The following is a 16137-nucleotide window of genomic DNA, read 5'->3' on the forward strand; positions in this document are numbered from 1 at the left end:
TTGCAGAAGCCAGCCCCCAGCTCCTGGGGCATTCAGTTGTGTCCCATTAAGTGTGTGGCTTAGGGCTGGGGCCACCTGTAAGTCATGCAGTGTGCTGCAGTGGGTACTCACTCACTAAAAAATAAATGAGAGATTTTTTTTTAATAGTTGTTACACATTGGGAAAGAGCCAAACCTCTTTCCCTCTTCAGGGATGATAGAGGTCACAGCTCATTAACACATGTGAGAAGCCCACCCACAAAGCCTCTTTGCTGACTAAGCAGCCTCAGTTAACTAAATATGATGTGAATTTGCCAAGGGACTACTGTGCCCAGCTGAAGGGCAACTTTGGCAGTGCTCTCACAGTTTCAGCATTTCAAGATTCATTAATCCCTTTTCTGCTGTATATTTATGCCCCAGGGGGATTCCTTTCAAATTGAGTTTGCTCTCAAGGCTTTTTCTCTCAGCTTTGCCATGTTAACATCTCTGCATAATTCCTATTTTTGTTTTTCTTACCTGATGCCTGCTTTGTTCTTTTGTTATGAGGGATAGGCATAATTAAACTAAAACGCTACCTTGCCTTTTAAATCTCCAATAAAAAAAAAAACAAAAACAAAAACAAATAACCTTCTCTTCTTCTGGGTGGCCATTCACTCTCTCTTGATGTCCATTTGGTGCCTCTGACTGATCAGATTTTAATGCTAATTCAACCCTCCCCCCACTAAAATAAGAACATAGTTCTTTCCAGAAAGTTTTTTTGAAACAATGATCAGATATTATTAAAATAATTTTGAAAAGCTTGCATTTTATTTTAATCATAATGGCTGTATTTTTTATGGCCATTTGGATAGTGGTTTGATTTTTCGTACTTCTGAAGCAAAGATTTATTTAAACAGAATAAAATCTCAGCTACTTTCTTCCGCACCTTTGGAAAACAACTTGAATTAGGAGCTGTCACTTTCCGCATTACCTCAAGCTTTTAGTATTTTTAACTTAGATTTCCCTCCTGACCCAAAATTGAACTTTTTCACAGCAAGCATTCAGGTGTGAGTTGGGAATGCACCCAAAGAAGTCGTAAATGCACCAAAAAAACCCCCCAAACCTGCAAAAAACCCCAACCAACCAACCAAACAAAAAGCTTTAGCCAGGAAACAAGACCTATAAAGGACCACATTAATAAAAGTCATTCTTTTCCAATGAAGAATTCTGAAACTGAGCTGAAGAGGGGGGTTATTTTTTCTGACACCCAACACCACACAAAGGCAGCTGGGGTCGTGTGGGGAGAAGAGATTCCTCTGTGAGTCGCAGCAATCTCCATGAAAACAGAACTACCTTGTTGGCAGAACGTCTCTCCTGGATTCCCTTTGCTTCACATCTCAATAAGAACCTGGGGAAAAGCCAATCATCCTTGAATGTAAACAAAAATGAGTGCTGGTTTAGGGAGGGTTGCTTTAATCTCTGCTGGAGTTGTGCATAGACTGTTTCATCCTTTAAGGTGCGTAGTAGAATTTACTCACGGGAATAAGGAAGTCACTAAAGCTGATACCCTTCAACATAGAAAAAAAAGAGTGGTTCATGGATTTAATATTAAACTAAGGAATGGGCTACTTTGATCTCTTAACTTGAACTTCAAACATTAGCAAATAGTTGAGGAGCTTAGTAAGGTTTCAGCCATTAACAAAATAAAACAGTCATTCTCATTTTGATCTGTATTTCCCTGAATTTCAAAAGGATTTACATCTGGGGCTTGTTTTGAATATATCTCTAGTTAAAAGAGGTCCCTTGAAAGTGACTTGTTCCTTCCTCTAGTCTACAGACAATGCGATTTTTAATAAACACGAGAAATGCTTCATTTTATTTTTGAAAAATCATTGTGGTAGTGAACCTATAAACATCTTGCAGGGTTCATAAAATTTTTCCTCAGGATGCTTTTTGGGTTTGAGGCTGTGGTTTCTTTATACTCTGTTATTTCTTTCTTTGTAAACTTCAACACTTGACATACCAAGTATAAAATTTGTGGTTTGTTTGACCTTTATCTTCTCCTTTCCCATATATCTACTTTGTTTGGAAATTGTTTTCTTCACTTGAAAAGCCAAGTGCAAATTCTCAAGCTTCAAGAGGGACTAAACTGCATCTTTCTACTGAGGAAAAAAATGTATTTAACACACAACTGGAACCCAGATAACTAAAATTGGTCGCCCAAACAATTGCTCCACTTGGTCAATGATCCTTCACTCTGGTGGCCTCTGTTGTTTGCATCCCTGAAGACAGTGCAATTACATTCTTGAAACAGTTCAGGATTTTAGCTTACATTTATTTAATCTAAATTTCTTGATAAATGTGCACTGAACACTACCTAAAAACTCCTTTAAAACTTTTTCACCCACTAATTTTTATTTTATTTTTGAACAAATTTCACCCTATTTCCAAATCCACTGAATATATGGTGAGGCACTGGTTGCAGCAAGATAACACAGTGCTAAACCAGAAAGAAAATTCATTCTTCACCTTATGTTCAACTCTAATAGATACAATCACCATACAGTCTTTATGGTATTTTGTAAGTTATGGCAGAGGGTGGTTTTCTAGAATGATGTGCCAGACAATACTTTGCTTTCTCAAATTAGAGGTTAAGCCCAACAGTAGAAATTTATCACAAGCCAAGACATATTGTATCCCAACAAAATAAGGTGTTGATGGTCATCTGGTTGTAGATACAGCAGAGACTCACAGCTCTTGGTGAATCAGAAACTCAGGGGGAGTCCAGAGTTAGGTTTTGGTGCTTCTCACAGCCCTGCCAAAATGCTGTGGCTTCAAGCCCTGTGGCATCCAGAGTCTGACAGAGATAATTCATGGTTTTGTAGGTTTATACCAAATAAAAACCATTTATACTGAATCTATTACATCAGCATCCCAGCAATGCTGTTAGAGAGCCTAACTAATTTTTATTATGGAAAGAATACTCAACTATGTTTATATATTCTTATGATATCTTGTGTGTATGAGAATAATGGCAGAAGCAAGTGAGATAATTGTGATTAATTTTATTAATTCTTTGCTGGAATTAATAAGCTGCAGAATTGTGTCAGTGTAAAGTTTGAAAACCTACTTTTGACAAACATCAAAAGTAAAGGATTCAAACTTAATAATAGAATATCCTGAGTTGGAAGGGACACATAAGGAGTCAAAGTCGAAGTCATCGAAGTCCAGACCCAAGAATCATAGCAGGTGCCTGAGAGTATTGTCCAAACACTTCTTGAACTTCATCAGGCTGTGACCACTTCCCTGAGGAGCCTGTTCCATTGCCCAACAACCCTCTGGGTGAAGAACCTTTTCCTAATATCCAGCTTCATAGCATACTTAAGGCAAGGATAAATATTATCCTTAACAAAACTACTACCTAGATATTTCTCATAGCCTTTTTTTATTTCTGAGATATCTAAAGCATGTATTGCGTAACTCTTAAAGCACTGAAATAGCTTTCACTTATATTCTTTTGTTTGCCAGCCACAGGAGAAAATAAAATCAAATATACTCCTGTGTCCTTCTGTCCTTCTGTCTCCTTCTATCATTCAGTCTTCTAGAAATCTCAAGCAACTCTCAGTCTCACTGGGATGTCGATTCAAGCTTTTTGGTTAACTTGACACCTCTGTAGGGTTCAGCCTTTGTACCACAGCCCACTTTTGTGCAACACTGCCTTCACTTTGTTTTTCATCTTGTCATCCCATATATCCTGAGTTCTTTTGGCTGTTCTCAATTCAAAGAGCAGTTGCCTTCAGTAGAAGCAAACATAGTCAATTAGATAAGAGGTAGAATGTCCTTGTAGAGTAGAAGCTTATTCTAAAAGTCCTAATTCACTTTTTAATTACTTAAAACAGTTTAAAGTAACTTAATTAAGAACAGAGCAAAGCAAAAAGGGTGCGCATTGCTATCTTTGACTAAGTAATTTCTGAAGAATTTAGACAAGTTAAACAAACTGTAGTAGAAGTCAATACTCTTAATTTAGGTTACTAACTTGGTATCTGTTTCACTAAAACTGAAAGTGCCCAACTCAGGAAAGTGAGCTCATCTGCTTACAATACAATATATAATTAATGAAGAGACAGATTTTCCAGAAAAGATCTGCAGAGGAAAGCAATGGCATGGTCTGGCTTTAGCATGTTCCTCTGTGGTGAGTGGGATACCTTTGGGAGTTTTGAATGCTTTCTCAAATTGCATAAAGCCACTGGAAAATTTAGGACCATGTGTTCATTCATGGCCTCTTCTAAGGACAGACATGTAACAAGCTAAAGGTAGTCATAGAGGTGCATTATGCACAAGTTAAAGCTGTGCACGTAAGGATTGGGGAAGAAAAAAGAGGAAGCTTGTGGATTAGGCATGCAGATGTATTGCAAAAATCTCATTTTGGTCATAGCCCTCCTTTGTCTGTACATACTGTATTAGATCACCAGTGGGTTAGAACAAAACTAATCTGGCTACAGAATGTGGAAGGCTTCTGCATCTTCACTAGAATTCCCAAAAAACAGGCAGCTCTTTGCCTTTCTCCTCACTAACTTGTGATTCATCTGGCTGCCTCTAGAAGAAGGTAGATAATCCGTGCAGAAGGACTCTCCAACAGTTCCAGCAGCAAGGATGGAGCACAGCACACAGATCTTTGTGGTTCAGTTGAGGCAGAAGGGTGCCTGAACTGCAGCCAAGCTGTGGGTGCTCCATATTCTGGCAATACATCTCTCTCCAGTGGTGATGGGCCATGGACAGTTGCTGTTTGGCAGCTAGAATGTGACCACCCCGTTTTGTGAAATAGGAGAGTTTAGTATTGCACATATGGAACCTTGTACCTGGGGCCTCAGGGTGAGAGTGCACCTTGGAGCACCCTGGGCACACCAGTGGAGAGATAACCTTCCAGACTAGCTGAGAAGATATCTACAGGTTTAGGCAGTCCTGAAAACTTGGTGTGTAGAGTCATGGCCTGAGAATAAGATTGGGCGCTTGGCACCAAAATTTGGATTTAGGCACACTGAATCACACAGTAGATTTCTAATACTTCAGAACGAATTTGATTTGTTTGATTATTTTTCTCTTCTCTCAGATGTGCTGTTCTAGGATCCTGGTTTCTTGTTGGTCTGTTTGAATGCTGCACCTATAGGCTTTTTGAGGACTGATTTTATTTTGAGGGGTTGTTATCAGTCAGGACTTTTAGAGAGGAAAAGGCTACAGAAAAAGATGAGAGTAATCTAATGCAGTTGTTTTTATGCCCAGTGGTGCTAACTTCTTCTGAAAAAGAGCAAGTACAAAATAGGAGAAAATTCATTAAATCAACTGAAAGGTTACAAAAATGAAGTCAGTTAAATGATGCAGAAACTTTGCATATACTGTTATCCCATTTCTTTCTCTGTGCCAACATTTTTTTACCAAAACACCAAATCCTCTCCTTCTTAATTGTCTTCAAGGCTCCCTTTGACACATCAAGAGGACAGTTGTTTACAGTCACACACTGAGTCCTTAGCAGACCTTGGAGTAGTAATTTGGCATCCTACCAACTCGGCCACAGCCAAAAGCTACTAGGTCATGCCATTTCTTGATCCTACAAGTATTATTTTATTATACATCTTCTTAGTCACAAAGCTGTATGAAATGTTGAACACAGATTCTTTCACTGAGAAAATAAATTTTTAATGTATTTTCCTAAGAGCAATCCTTTTTTGTATGACTGCACTTGATAACAGTAGTCTAGGCTTTTCAGAAGAATGGTTTCAATAATCAGACTGTACCTAAATGAGAGGACTTTATTTAGAAAGAATTTGCATCTCTACTTAAAGAAATGCTTTTAATCAGATACCCCTTTCCTCCATATTACAAATTTGAATCTGATTTGCACAATTAAAAATTGTAAAAAAAATCTTCTTTTGGATTTGGAGAGGAAATATAAATGTTCCTCAAATGCAATGAAAAGTACATAACATTACTCAGTTTGCATGGATATGAAAACTGAAATGTTGAGGAAAGAGGAAATTGTTTAGCAAGCTTCTAAATTCCCTTAACTAAAGCTACAGCTTCCTCAGAATAAGATTTTGGTTTTGCATCATTAAATTAGATTGAATATGTATTTTCTCTTATCTGCAATAGTGCAACTACGTGAAATATGTGATTTTAGAAAAAGGGGGTAATTTGGTGTACCATTACTTGTTAAATACTGAGCACTGTCTGATCTGTATTTTAATTTTTACAATAAAGACTGCTAAGACTTTGGCTATCAAACTGTTTTGTACAATGTAATTAAAAAGCTTAATATTTTGGCAATGTGAGAGAGAAGAGATAACTGAATGTACATCCATAAATGTAACAGATATGCATTATAAGACATATATATCCCCCATTAAAACAAGGTCATTTCTATTGGAATTGTTTCCTTGGGCTCCAACAACAAGCCAACACATAAGTTACTGCCATTTTAAGAAAAAAATTAGAAAAGGGCAATTCAGCTGGCTCAGTAGGTGATATTCACAAAGAAAAGCCGTTTATAAGAGCTAGTCTTTTGTATATGAGAGGTAGCTCATGTCCTCTTCTCTCAGCATTCAGTTCCATGTTTGAACATTTGAATCTAAAAAGGGAGGAAGTTCAGACAGGGACACGTAAATTCGAGTGGGAGTATTTAGACAATAACTGCTTTTAAAATAAAATGTTTTATTAAAAGTATTTTGTCTTAAGCAAATTGAACTGTGTATCTGACTTCTAATTAGCTGTCTATGCAAAAAGATCTTGGAAGAAAAACAAAACAATGAAATCACTACTGGTAAGTCCTTTATTTTTTCAGACTAGTGCATCTTTCGGTGCTAGGCAGTGAAAATAAACCATGTCTCTGATACTGTTTTTATTAAAGCTTTGGATTACAGATTTCTTTTCAATGACCTGTCAAAATTAACAGGCTCCTTACTGTTCACAGTTTATCAGGATGCCCCAGAGCTACTTCAGCAATGAAGAAAGCAAAGCTGTCCGGAGAACAAATGCTAACAATAAAGCAGCGGGCCAGTAATGGTAAATTTTTAATCATTAACTTCTTAAATACCAATTCTCTGTAAACTAAAATTACTGTTACTCTTTTGCCTTTTTTCCTACATGTATAAATCCACTCTATATAAATTGTGAATTCACTGTCAGTAGAAGTGAAACCAGGTCTTATGCTCTGGAAACCTGAGCCAGGAGTAGAGCAGTCAGATTGAGTTATGTCTATATAAATCTAAAACTCTAAAATATTTCAAAGTAGAATATACTATTATAATTTGCTGGTTCACACTTCATTCATCAAAGGGTGATAGTTAGTCTTATATTGTTACAGGATTCAGAAGAGAAAAAGGGTTTATTTCCAGAAGGTCAATTCCTCCTGAGTTCCCTTGAATTCATTTGGACCTGTGGCTCTATAACCTCTGGCAGATGGAGATGGCTTTGTGCCATTTCAGCTCCAGTAAACTGCAATTCTTCCTGAGAACCTTGAGTTGCAGGGAAGATGATGAAGGTACCTTGGATGAAAGTCAGGATAGTACCCTGGTAGTTGAAGTGCAGTAAAAGCAAAATGTAGTTCAAGTAAGTAATATGATAAAAACTTGTCTGGAAGGTGCCCAAGTCCTGAATTTTCTTGGAAAACTATGTAGTCACTTAGTCTGTGGCAGTGCATGCCTTCTTAACTGTTGGCGTTAACTGCATTTAGAGCCACAGAGCACTTGAACGCAGTGCAGGAGGCACCTCAGCCCACATGGCCAGCACAGCTGGAGAAAGCAGTGGCTGTCTTTGTTCAAGAGTTTGTAATCAGGGAGTAAGAGATCTGGATGTTATTTTCTCTACAACCTGGGTAGTATTGAAAACTATAAGTATCTGCCATGCCCAGGAAGAATGCCTTAAGGAGTAATATATGGATATTTTGGCTACTTGGACACATGACCTGCCTGAGCAACCCAGTGGACTTCTATGATGGGGTGACTACATCAATGGGCAAGGGAAGAGCTACAGATGTCACTTACCTGGACCTCTATAAAGCCACAGCTGTGATCTTCAACAACATCTTTCTCTCTGAATTGGATACAGATGGATTTGATGGGTGCAGTGTTAGGTGAATAAGGAATTGGTTGGATTGTCACATCCAGAGGGTGGTGCTCAATGGCCCAGAGTCCCAATGGACATTAGTGATAAGTGTTGTCCCTTAGGGGTCTGTACTGGGACCAGTGTTATTTAATATCTGCATTAATGACAACGGGATCAGGTGCCCCCTCAGCAAACTGGCAGATGACACCAAACTGGAGGTTTAACAAGACCAAGTGCAAGGTGCTGCACCTGGGTCGGGGCAAGCCCCAGCATCAACACAGGCTGGGGATGAGCAGATCCAGAGCAGCCCTGCTGAGGAGGATTTGGGGGTGTGAGGGGGTGAGAGGCTGGACATGGCCCAGCCATGTGCCCTCACAGCCTGGAGAGCCAAACGTGCCCTGGGCTGCATCAGAGGCAGCGCGGGGAGGGGATTCTGCCCCTCTGCTCTGCCCTGCTGAGACCCCACCTGCAGGGCTGCACCAGCTCTGGGGTCCCAGCACAGGAAGGACATGGAGCTGTGGGAGTGAGTGCAGGGGAGGCCACCAAGATGATCAGAGGGATGGAGCAGCTCTGCTGTGAGGAAAGGCTGAGAGAATTGGGATTGTTCAGCCTGAAAAAGAGAAGGCCTTGAGGTCACCCAGTTGCAGCCTTCTAGTACCTGAAGGGATCTTGCAACAGAGATGGAGAGGGACTTTTCACAAGGGCACGTAGTGACAGGACAAAGAGGAAAGGGCTTCAAACTGCAAGAGAGTAGGTATAGATTGGCTATTAGGAAAATACTCCTTACTGTGAGAGAGTTGAGGCACTGGAACAGGTTGTTCAGAGAAGCGGTGGATGCCTCCTCCCTGGAAGTGTTTCAGGCCAGGCTGGATGGGGCCGTGAAAAACCTGGTGTAGTCTTCCCTGCTCTGGGAAGGTGTTCCAGCCAATGGCAGAGGGGTTGAAACTAGATAATCCTCAAGGTCCATTCCAACCCAAGCCATTCTATAATTCTATGACATCTTTCCTATCAGAGTCAGGCACTGTGGGGGAAGGTTTGAAAGATTCACACCAGCAGAAGAAGGAGGGTGGGAGCACCAGTTTCTCTGGCTTTAGGTGTTCACACTTTGACTTGAAAAAAGACAGATCTATCTGTCTCATCCCAGGATTATTTTATGCTTTTTTATATTAATTATAAAGATAAATAAATTAAATTGTTACAGTTCATTCCTGTCTGAATTCTTAGAAATGCAGTTAACTTTAAAGTTCTGTTGCTTTTAATATTTATTTCAAAAAATGTGAGAAAGCACTTGCATTTTAAAATTACTCTATATATTGTTATTTAATAACACCCTTCTGAACCCTTCTGAACCATTCTGAGCCATCGTCCAACATTAAAAACAACTGCAGAATCACAGTATATCCCAGTACATCAACAAAATTTCTCTTTGTTGAGAAAAAAAATTCTGAATTAGTTACAGCTTCTCTTGATAATGCTGTAATATGAAAAGATTACCATGTTAAGTTTTTTACTTTCCTTCAGAAGATCTGTAAATGGACACACTCTTTAAATAAATTACATATGACAGTGGAGTGAAATTTGTTGCTGCAGGTACATTTCTTATAATATAAAGGTCCTTTTGATCCTCCAGGTATTTTCAGTATTTTCACTGGAGAATTACTGCAATTTTAAAAGTAAAAGTAGTTGAAAATACTTCTTTTGAACTGCAGAATAAAAATTTGAAGAATGCTTCCTTTTTATTACTTGAAATAAATAAATATCAATTTATTATATAAATATGGAAATAATTAATTCACTGAACTCTGATTTAAATGTTAATTATTTTAACACCCCTTTTATTTTTATGTCACACAGGTATAGAAAATGATGAAGAAATTAAACAGTTAGATGAAGAAATCAAAGAACTAAATGAATCCAACTCCCAGATGGAAGCTGATATGATTAAACTCAGAACTCAGGTAACAGTTTTATGAAGCCCTCAATTCAAGCTGCTTTTTCTACATGACTGATTAAAAAACATATAGGACATTTATTGTTTCCTTATATATTAAGATATCTATGCATAATTTACTATTTATAAAATTGGAAGACAGTGTTCATTATGCAATTTTCAAATCAGTTATCAACAGTAAAAAAAAAAACCAAAAAGAACTCAGCAAAATGCATTTTTTAAAATAATGGCAAAACATGACCTATCATGGTCAGCTTGGTATTTCCCCTTGATAAGGCTGTGCCTTTCTGATAGTTCTTAAAATATTGTGTGATGACAAGGTCGTTAACATAAGTTACGAGGTGAAGGAGCCCAGATGAACAACATGGCTTTTGTCATGTCTTACAGAGGAAATTTAGACAGAGAAGTGAGTAGCATGTGATACACTAAATGCAGCCCTTGGCAGCAGTAGTCATTGCAGAGATCCAGATTAATTTTTTTTTCATTCCGTATAAATTTGTCAGGGGAAAAAGTAGAAAACCTAACATTAGACTATTAACTAAAATCCCATTATTCAGTAGTCCTAAAACTGGATGGAAAAAGCAAAAGAAGAAAAATCAATTGAATTCCCCTAGAATTTTTCCGTGTCCAGTATAGATTCTGGTGCTTGTCTCTTCACATGGTTTGAGCAGAGACACCAAGAGTGAAGTTCACCACAGTCACCATTTGTCAGTCTTTAGTCCCTGATGACAGTCACTCAGTTGATCTCAATGGAAACAGAGTAAACCACTCCTTGTTACTTCTTTGTCTGCTGCTTGTGGAGATGGGCACCACGTCCATTCTCCTTCTCCTCTTGTATAGTCATAAAGGCAGAATCTACTTCTTCAACTCGGGTTTTATTTGATTTCTAAACCTTAGCCAGATTGATACTGAAACCTCACTTCTACTTTATGCCTGCATTCAGAGTTCCACTGTCATTATTCAGCTTTCACAGGATTTGGTTCAAGGTTTACACAGTTTCCTGATGTGACCAAATATAACTGTAGGGTAATGAGGAGAAAATCTGCAAGAACATAAAGCAAGAAGAATAATCAATGGCAGGAAAATTACATACATTTACTCTTGAGAAATTTGGCCATAAATTTTGAATCTGGCAGCTTCCAATTGCCTTATCTTTTCTTCTGCTTAATACACTGTAGGTGCTATTTACATACAGCCTGATATGGCTGAGTTTTAAAAAATGTGAAGCAGTTTGGCTGTTACATGTACATTAGGTAAATGCTGCAGTTGTCAGTAATTTACTGCACTTTTAATTTTATATTTGGCCAGATGAATTGAAAAATAAAGCTATGATAACACTATCACAGGCATAAACATGTATTGAGTTTCAGAGATTTATCTAGGAATTTCATATCAAACTTTGATCTGAAATGAGTACAAAAACCATACTTTAGTGGTCTCAGTTCCAGCTTTCATTCTTCAGACTAGTGCCATTGCATATTCTTAAAAGTCATATTAGGCACTTGTGGGACCACTGAATGTTCTTGGTAAGAGAAAGCTCAGCTGGTGATTTTACCAATAAGTTAAAAGGATATTTTTCACACTTCAGTGCAGCACATTTAGAAAAAGGGTTGGTTAAAATGATTAACAGGATTTTAAAAGGTAGAGCTACAAGAGACCATGAAAACATTATTTTGTCTACCAGTCACCTTTACTTCCTAAGATCTTCCTAAGCTAAACCTGACAGGTGCTTGTCTAACCTGTTCTTTACTTCCCATACTAGAAATTCCACAATCTCTGGGTAATCTGGTCTAATACTTATCTGTTCTTATCCAGCTAGTTACTAAGACCTTGCAGAGAATCCCAACTGAGTTAAACTTTACAAAAAAATTTAGAGGCCTTAGTTTTGAATTCATACACTCTCCTGAAGATAAGCAATTTACATTTACAACACATAGGGAGTTACATCATAGTCATTATCAAACTACTAACAGGAGCAAAGTCAACAGTCCCCTTTATTTGCAAAAGTGAAATAATACTGGACATAACAAAATGTTTGTTGATAAACCTTTAGAAAATCATTGTGCAACTCAGATTTCAGTAAAATTTGACAGATGGGAAATATGCAATGGGAAAATAGTGGAAGCTATGTGAACACCAGAAGTAGCAATAGTCTTGTTTGATACAGATTTGCAACCCATATGATTGTAAGTGCCAGTGAAAGCTTTTCATATGACAGGAATAGGAAATGCTTCCATGTAGAATTTTTCAATTTAATAAAGTGAAAATCAGTCCTTTTTCTTAGGTGGAGCACTTATAAGACTCTCCTTTACTCAGCTGCCTTTTTACTTAAGACTTTGAAGAAAGTGTTTTTAATCTAAAATCTTCTAGTAAATTTGTTCAAATTTAACATGCAAATATGAGAGGAGCAGAAATACATAAAGGGAGAGGGGAAGAATAAATCTGCAAATAATTGTGTGTTTCATACAAGAAACAGATTATCCTATTTTCAGAATGCATACAAGTAAACATTTCTTAGTTTTAGAATAAAATGTGGGAAGGGAAATTTCAGCCGTTAAGTGAACAAATACAGGAATTAAATTTAAAACAGATGAACTTACAGATGAATACAAAGTGAAGTGGTGAGATATGCTGATCATCTGCCACTGTATTTGCAGAATTCAGCATCTCATGAAAAAAAGGAAAAAAGATAGTTCAAGTTGCAATGCTTAGCTAGATAGAAAATCTGTAGAATGTCAACTTCTGCTAAAGTTAGTGTCAGGTGGCTGCAGTATGCCATACTGAACTGAGCCTTCATTGGCATCAGAGTCCTCATTCTGGTCTGTAATATTAAAAAAAAAGAAATGGATAGGTATTGGAGTATGACTCAACTAAGAAGCAGCTATGAAAGATGTTTTGCATTTGGATACAGCATTCTCTCGAATATAAAGCTGAAAGCAAAATAAGAGAGGAGGATCAGGTGTCCAGGTTCAAAGAGGAAGTATTTTTTCCTTACTAATATATTTTGTGGAAATTAGCTCAGAATCAATTAATTGTTACAAAACCAAGTCCCCACAATACTGGCAACTTGGATTAACTGCAATTTGCATCCGTAGTCAAAGCAAGAGACACTTGGAAACTGTTTATGTAGACACATCACTTTTCAAAATTACTTCTATCAACTAATGGGCTGCATTTCCATAAGCAGACTAAAAGTTTAGGTCCAAAATAAAATGTGATACCTCTAACTACCTGCCTGTGCCACCAGTGTCCAAACATTTACTCACCAAAGGTCAAGTTGATGTGCGCTTGAGAACCTTTACTCTTCTGCCTGTTACTACTGCACAAACCTCTGACCTTCCCATCAGCATTTCAATTGTATCAATTCTTTCCACAGCTCACTCTCTAGGCCAGTATAGAAATGGATAAACTTCATTTTGAAAATTCAAAACCTTGTGTTCTTTGGCATTTCTTCCACTTCACTGGCTTCTTTTTTCTTGTCAATGCATATTTTAACCTACACACACACAGAGCACACTGTACACTCTGTAATAGATGTTAACAGTTATCACCCCATGTGGAAAGCACGAACAGGGCTACAGAGGAAAGTACAGACAGATGTGAACGAGCTCTGCATGTGCTCTTGATGAGTTGGACATAAGCCAGTGCTCATCTGAAATCCTTATAACTCCATTAGCACAATGCTCTCCACCAGCTCTTTCTCTCAGCAATGCTTTTAGCTAAAGCAGGGCACCATGCAAGGTCAGAGCTAACGTGTCTGGTCACCTGGAAACACAGGCAGAACACAGTCTCAGTTGTTTTCACTTGTACATGAAGCAATGCCACGGGCCTGTGCTCAAATATTCTTCAGTTTCTTCAGTTTTACAACTCACTGTATGTATAGGAAAACTTTCTGACTTTGTACATACATTGAAATAACATGCAGTTTTTCAGCCTTCAAAACCAGCCCTGTCAGTTTGCACAGAATCATATTATACTTACAAAGAGCTAAACATTGGCAGCAAGGAGCTGTGCATGCTTAATTAACATGATATATGTGTAGCTGAAAATATAAGAAAAGCGTGACTGACTGCAGAATGCCCCTAAGACTGGCTTCTAGGAGTTTAACTGCATGGGTTAAACTTGCAGAACTAGGGTCCTTAATGCCTTTCAACTATACAAGAAAAGCTCTAAAGAAGTGGAATCAAATCCAATTCACTCACTATTACCAGTATTGAAAAGACAAGCTGTTAAAGTTATACAACATGCAGTGGGAATAAGAAAGGCTTAGTGATGATAAGAACTGCAAACTCTAGCAAAACCTTTTCAAACATGAATGAATAGACCTTTTCTCCTTTCCCTGGTATTTCTGTTCTCTCTCCCTTCAAAGAGTGCATGCTTTGTACCAGTTTGCCTTATATTACATTGTACACAAATTTGTCCATTTTAGATTACCACAATGGAGAGCAACCTGAAGACGATAGAAGAGGAGAACAAAGTAATTGAACAGCAAAATGAGTCTCTTCTTCATGAATTGGCCAATTTAAGCCAGTCTTTAATTCATAGTCTAGCTAATATCCAGCTGCCACATATGGTAAGTGATTGAGAGCACAAGTTAAGGAATTTGGCGATCTTCAGTTCACCTCATACAATAGATACCTTTTTTTTATGTTTATGTTTCATCAACCAGTTGGATATTTGTGGTAACAGCACTGAAACCATAGAGATACATTTAACTGCTAACAGACATGGAGGGCCTGTTCCAGTGTATCCTGTAAAATTAAGTAAGAACTAAATAGGCTTTTTAAATATTATAAAAATGGTGGCAGTATGCCTTGCTAATATGTTATGCTTAAATGAATATACGATTAAGAAAATAAAAGTTGTATATGAACTACTATTTAATATCTCGTAGGAACCAATCAATGAACAAAATTTTGATGCTTACGTGACCACTTTGACGGACATGTATACAAATCAAGATCGTTATCAGAGTCCAGAAAATAAAGCCCTACTGGAAAATATAAAGCAGGCTGTGAGAGGAATTCAGGTCTGAACAGCTGCTATAGTGATGAAAATCTTGCTTAAAAAAAGGATGCCTCTTGTTTTTTGCTGCTGTAATTTACCAGAAAGTGTTATATATTTATTTCTGTTTGAAACAGTGTTATGCTTACAAGACTTCATAATGATTTTATGTCTTGCTTTAAAGATAGTAACTGCAGAATAGTTTTTTGAATACATTCACATTTTGTACGTTTTCATATAAGCTGACATAGTGTGATATGCCATGTAATGTTTATAGCTGCTAATGTATGCACATTTTTGGGGTATATATATTTCTGAAGAGGTAAGCTGATCAAAATAAATAGAGTGTAAATTCTTTTTAATGCTTTAGTGATTAAATGTTTTAGTATTTTGAACTGAAATGGACAAAAAAAAAAACAGCTTTGAATGACAATGTTGCAGTCTGCAGCCACTTTTTAAACACTATCATTTTGCCTCATGTTGGAGGATTTTATGGGATTTAAGAAGTACATTTTGTGTGCATATTGTTTCATAGCAAGAATTGGTTGCAAAAATGCTTTATTTTTGAACAATGCTTGAAAATATTATGTGACTTTTGTTTTTGAAGGATGGTGTGTGGTGGGGGCAATAAAATGAGGTTTTTTGAATTCCAAGAAAATGGCATGGATTAGATGTAAGTTACAAAATGGGTAATTTATTGTAAGACAACATCAAGCCATGGAAACTTGACAGAAGATTCAAAGCAGCTTAAACAGCACTTTTTAATTAACTTCTAAGCATTACATGGTATGAATATGGGAACTTCCATTATGAAAAGAACTATATCAGAGGTGGACAACGTGAAGATTTCAGCTTTTGTTTTCCAATAAACTTTGGAGCCAACATTCTCTTATTTCTACCGGACTGCTAGTGCCCCTCTGAACTATCCGTTATAGCAATGTAGTTCATCTTTCAGAAATTCTGTGGTTTCAATTCAAGACGAAGGACAATATTTAAAAGTTAATATTGCCTTTTCACATCTTTAATTTTGGGATAAATACAAATTATCTGTGTCTATTAGAGTTACTAAACTGCATTCGTTGCTGCCTGTAGTGCGAATGCAGTTCAGTACAGATTTTTCCTTTTGCT

At 37.4% G+C, this 16137-nt stretch overlaps 1 protein-coding gene across 14 annotated transcripts in view; it reads left to right on the forward strand.

The window, feature by feature from the left end:
* The window catches only part of MYT1L (myelin transcription factor 1 like), a 310091-nt gene that overhangs the window by 292401 nt on the left and 1553 nt on the right, over positions 1 to 16137 (forward strand). For 10 of the 14 annotated variants that reach the window (XM_058800681.1, XM_058800680.1, XM_058800686.1 and 7 more), the window contains 4 exons: positions 6922 to 7013; positions 9909 to 10018; positions 14435 to 14578; positions 14900 to 16137. The exon at positions 14900 to 16137 is cut by the window's right edge and continues 1553 nt beyond it. In XM_058800681.1, the coding sequence (XP_058656664.1) occupies positions 6922 to 7013; positions 9909 to 10018; positions 14435 to 14578; positions 14900 to 15040 (487 nt within the window). In that variant the 3' untranslated portion in view covers positions 15041 to 16137. The remainder of the gene's footprint in view (positions 1 to 6921; positions 7014 to 9908; positions 10019 to 14434; positions 14579 to 14899) is intronic. The other 4 variants (XM_058800684.1, XM_058800687.1, XM_058800694.1 and 1 more) reach the window with 1 other exon arrangement.

This window comes from Ammospiza caudacuta, chromosome 3 (assembly GCF_027887145.1).
Source record: "Ammospiza caudacuta isolate bAmmCau1 chromosome 3, bAmmCau1.pri, whole genome shotgun sequence".
NCBI classification, from domain to species: domain Eukaryota; kingdom Metazoa; phylum Chordata; class Aves; order Passeriformes; family Passerellidae; genus Ammospiza; species Ammospiza caudacuta.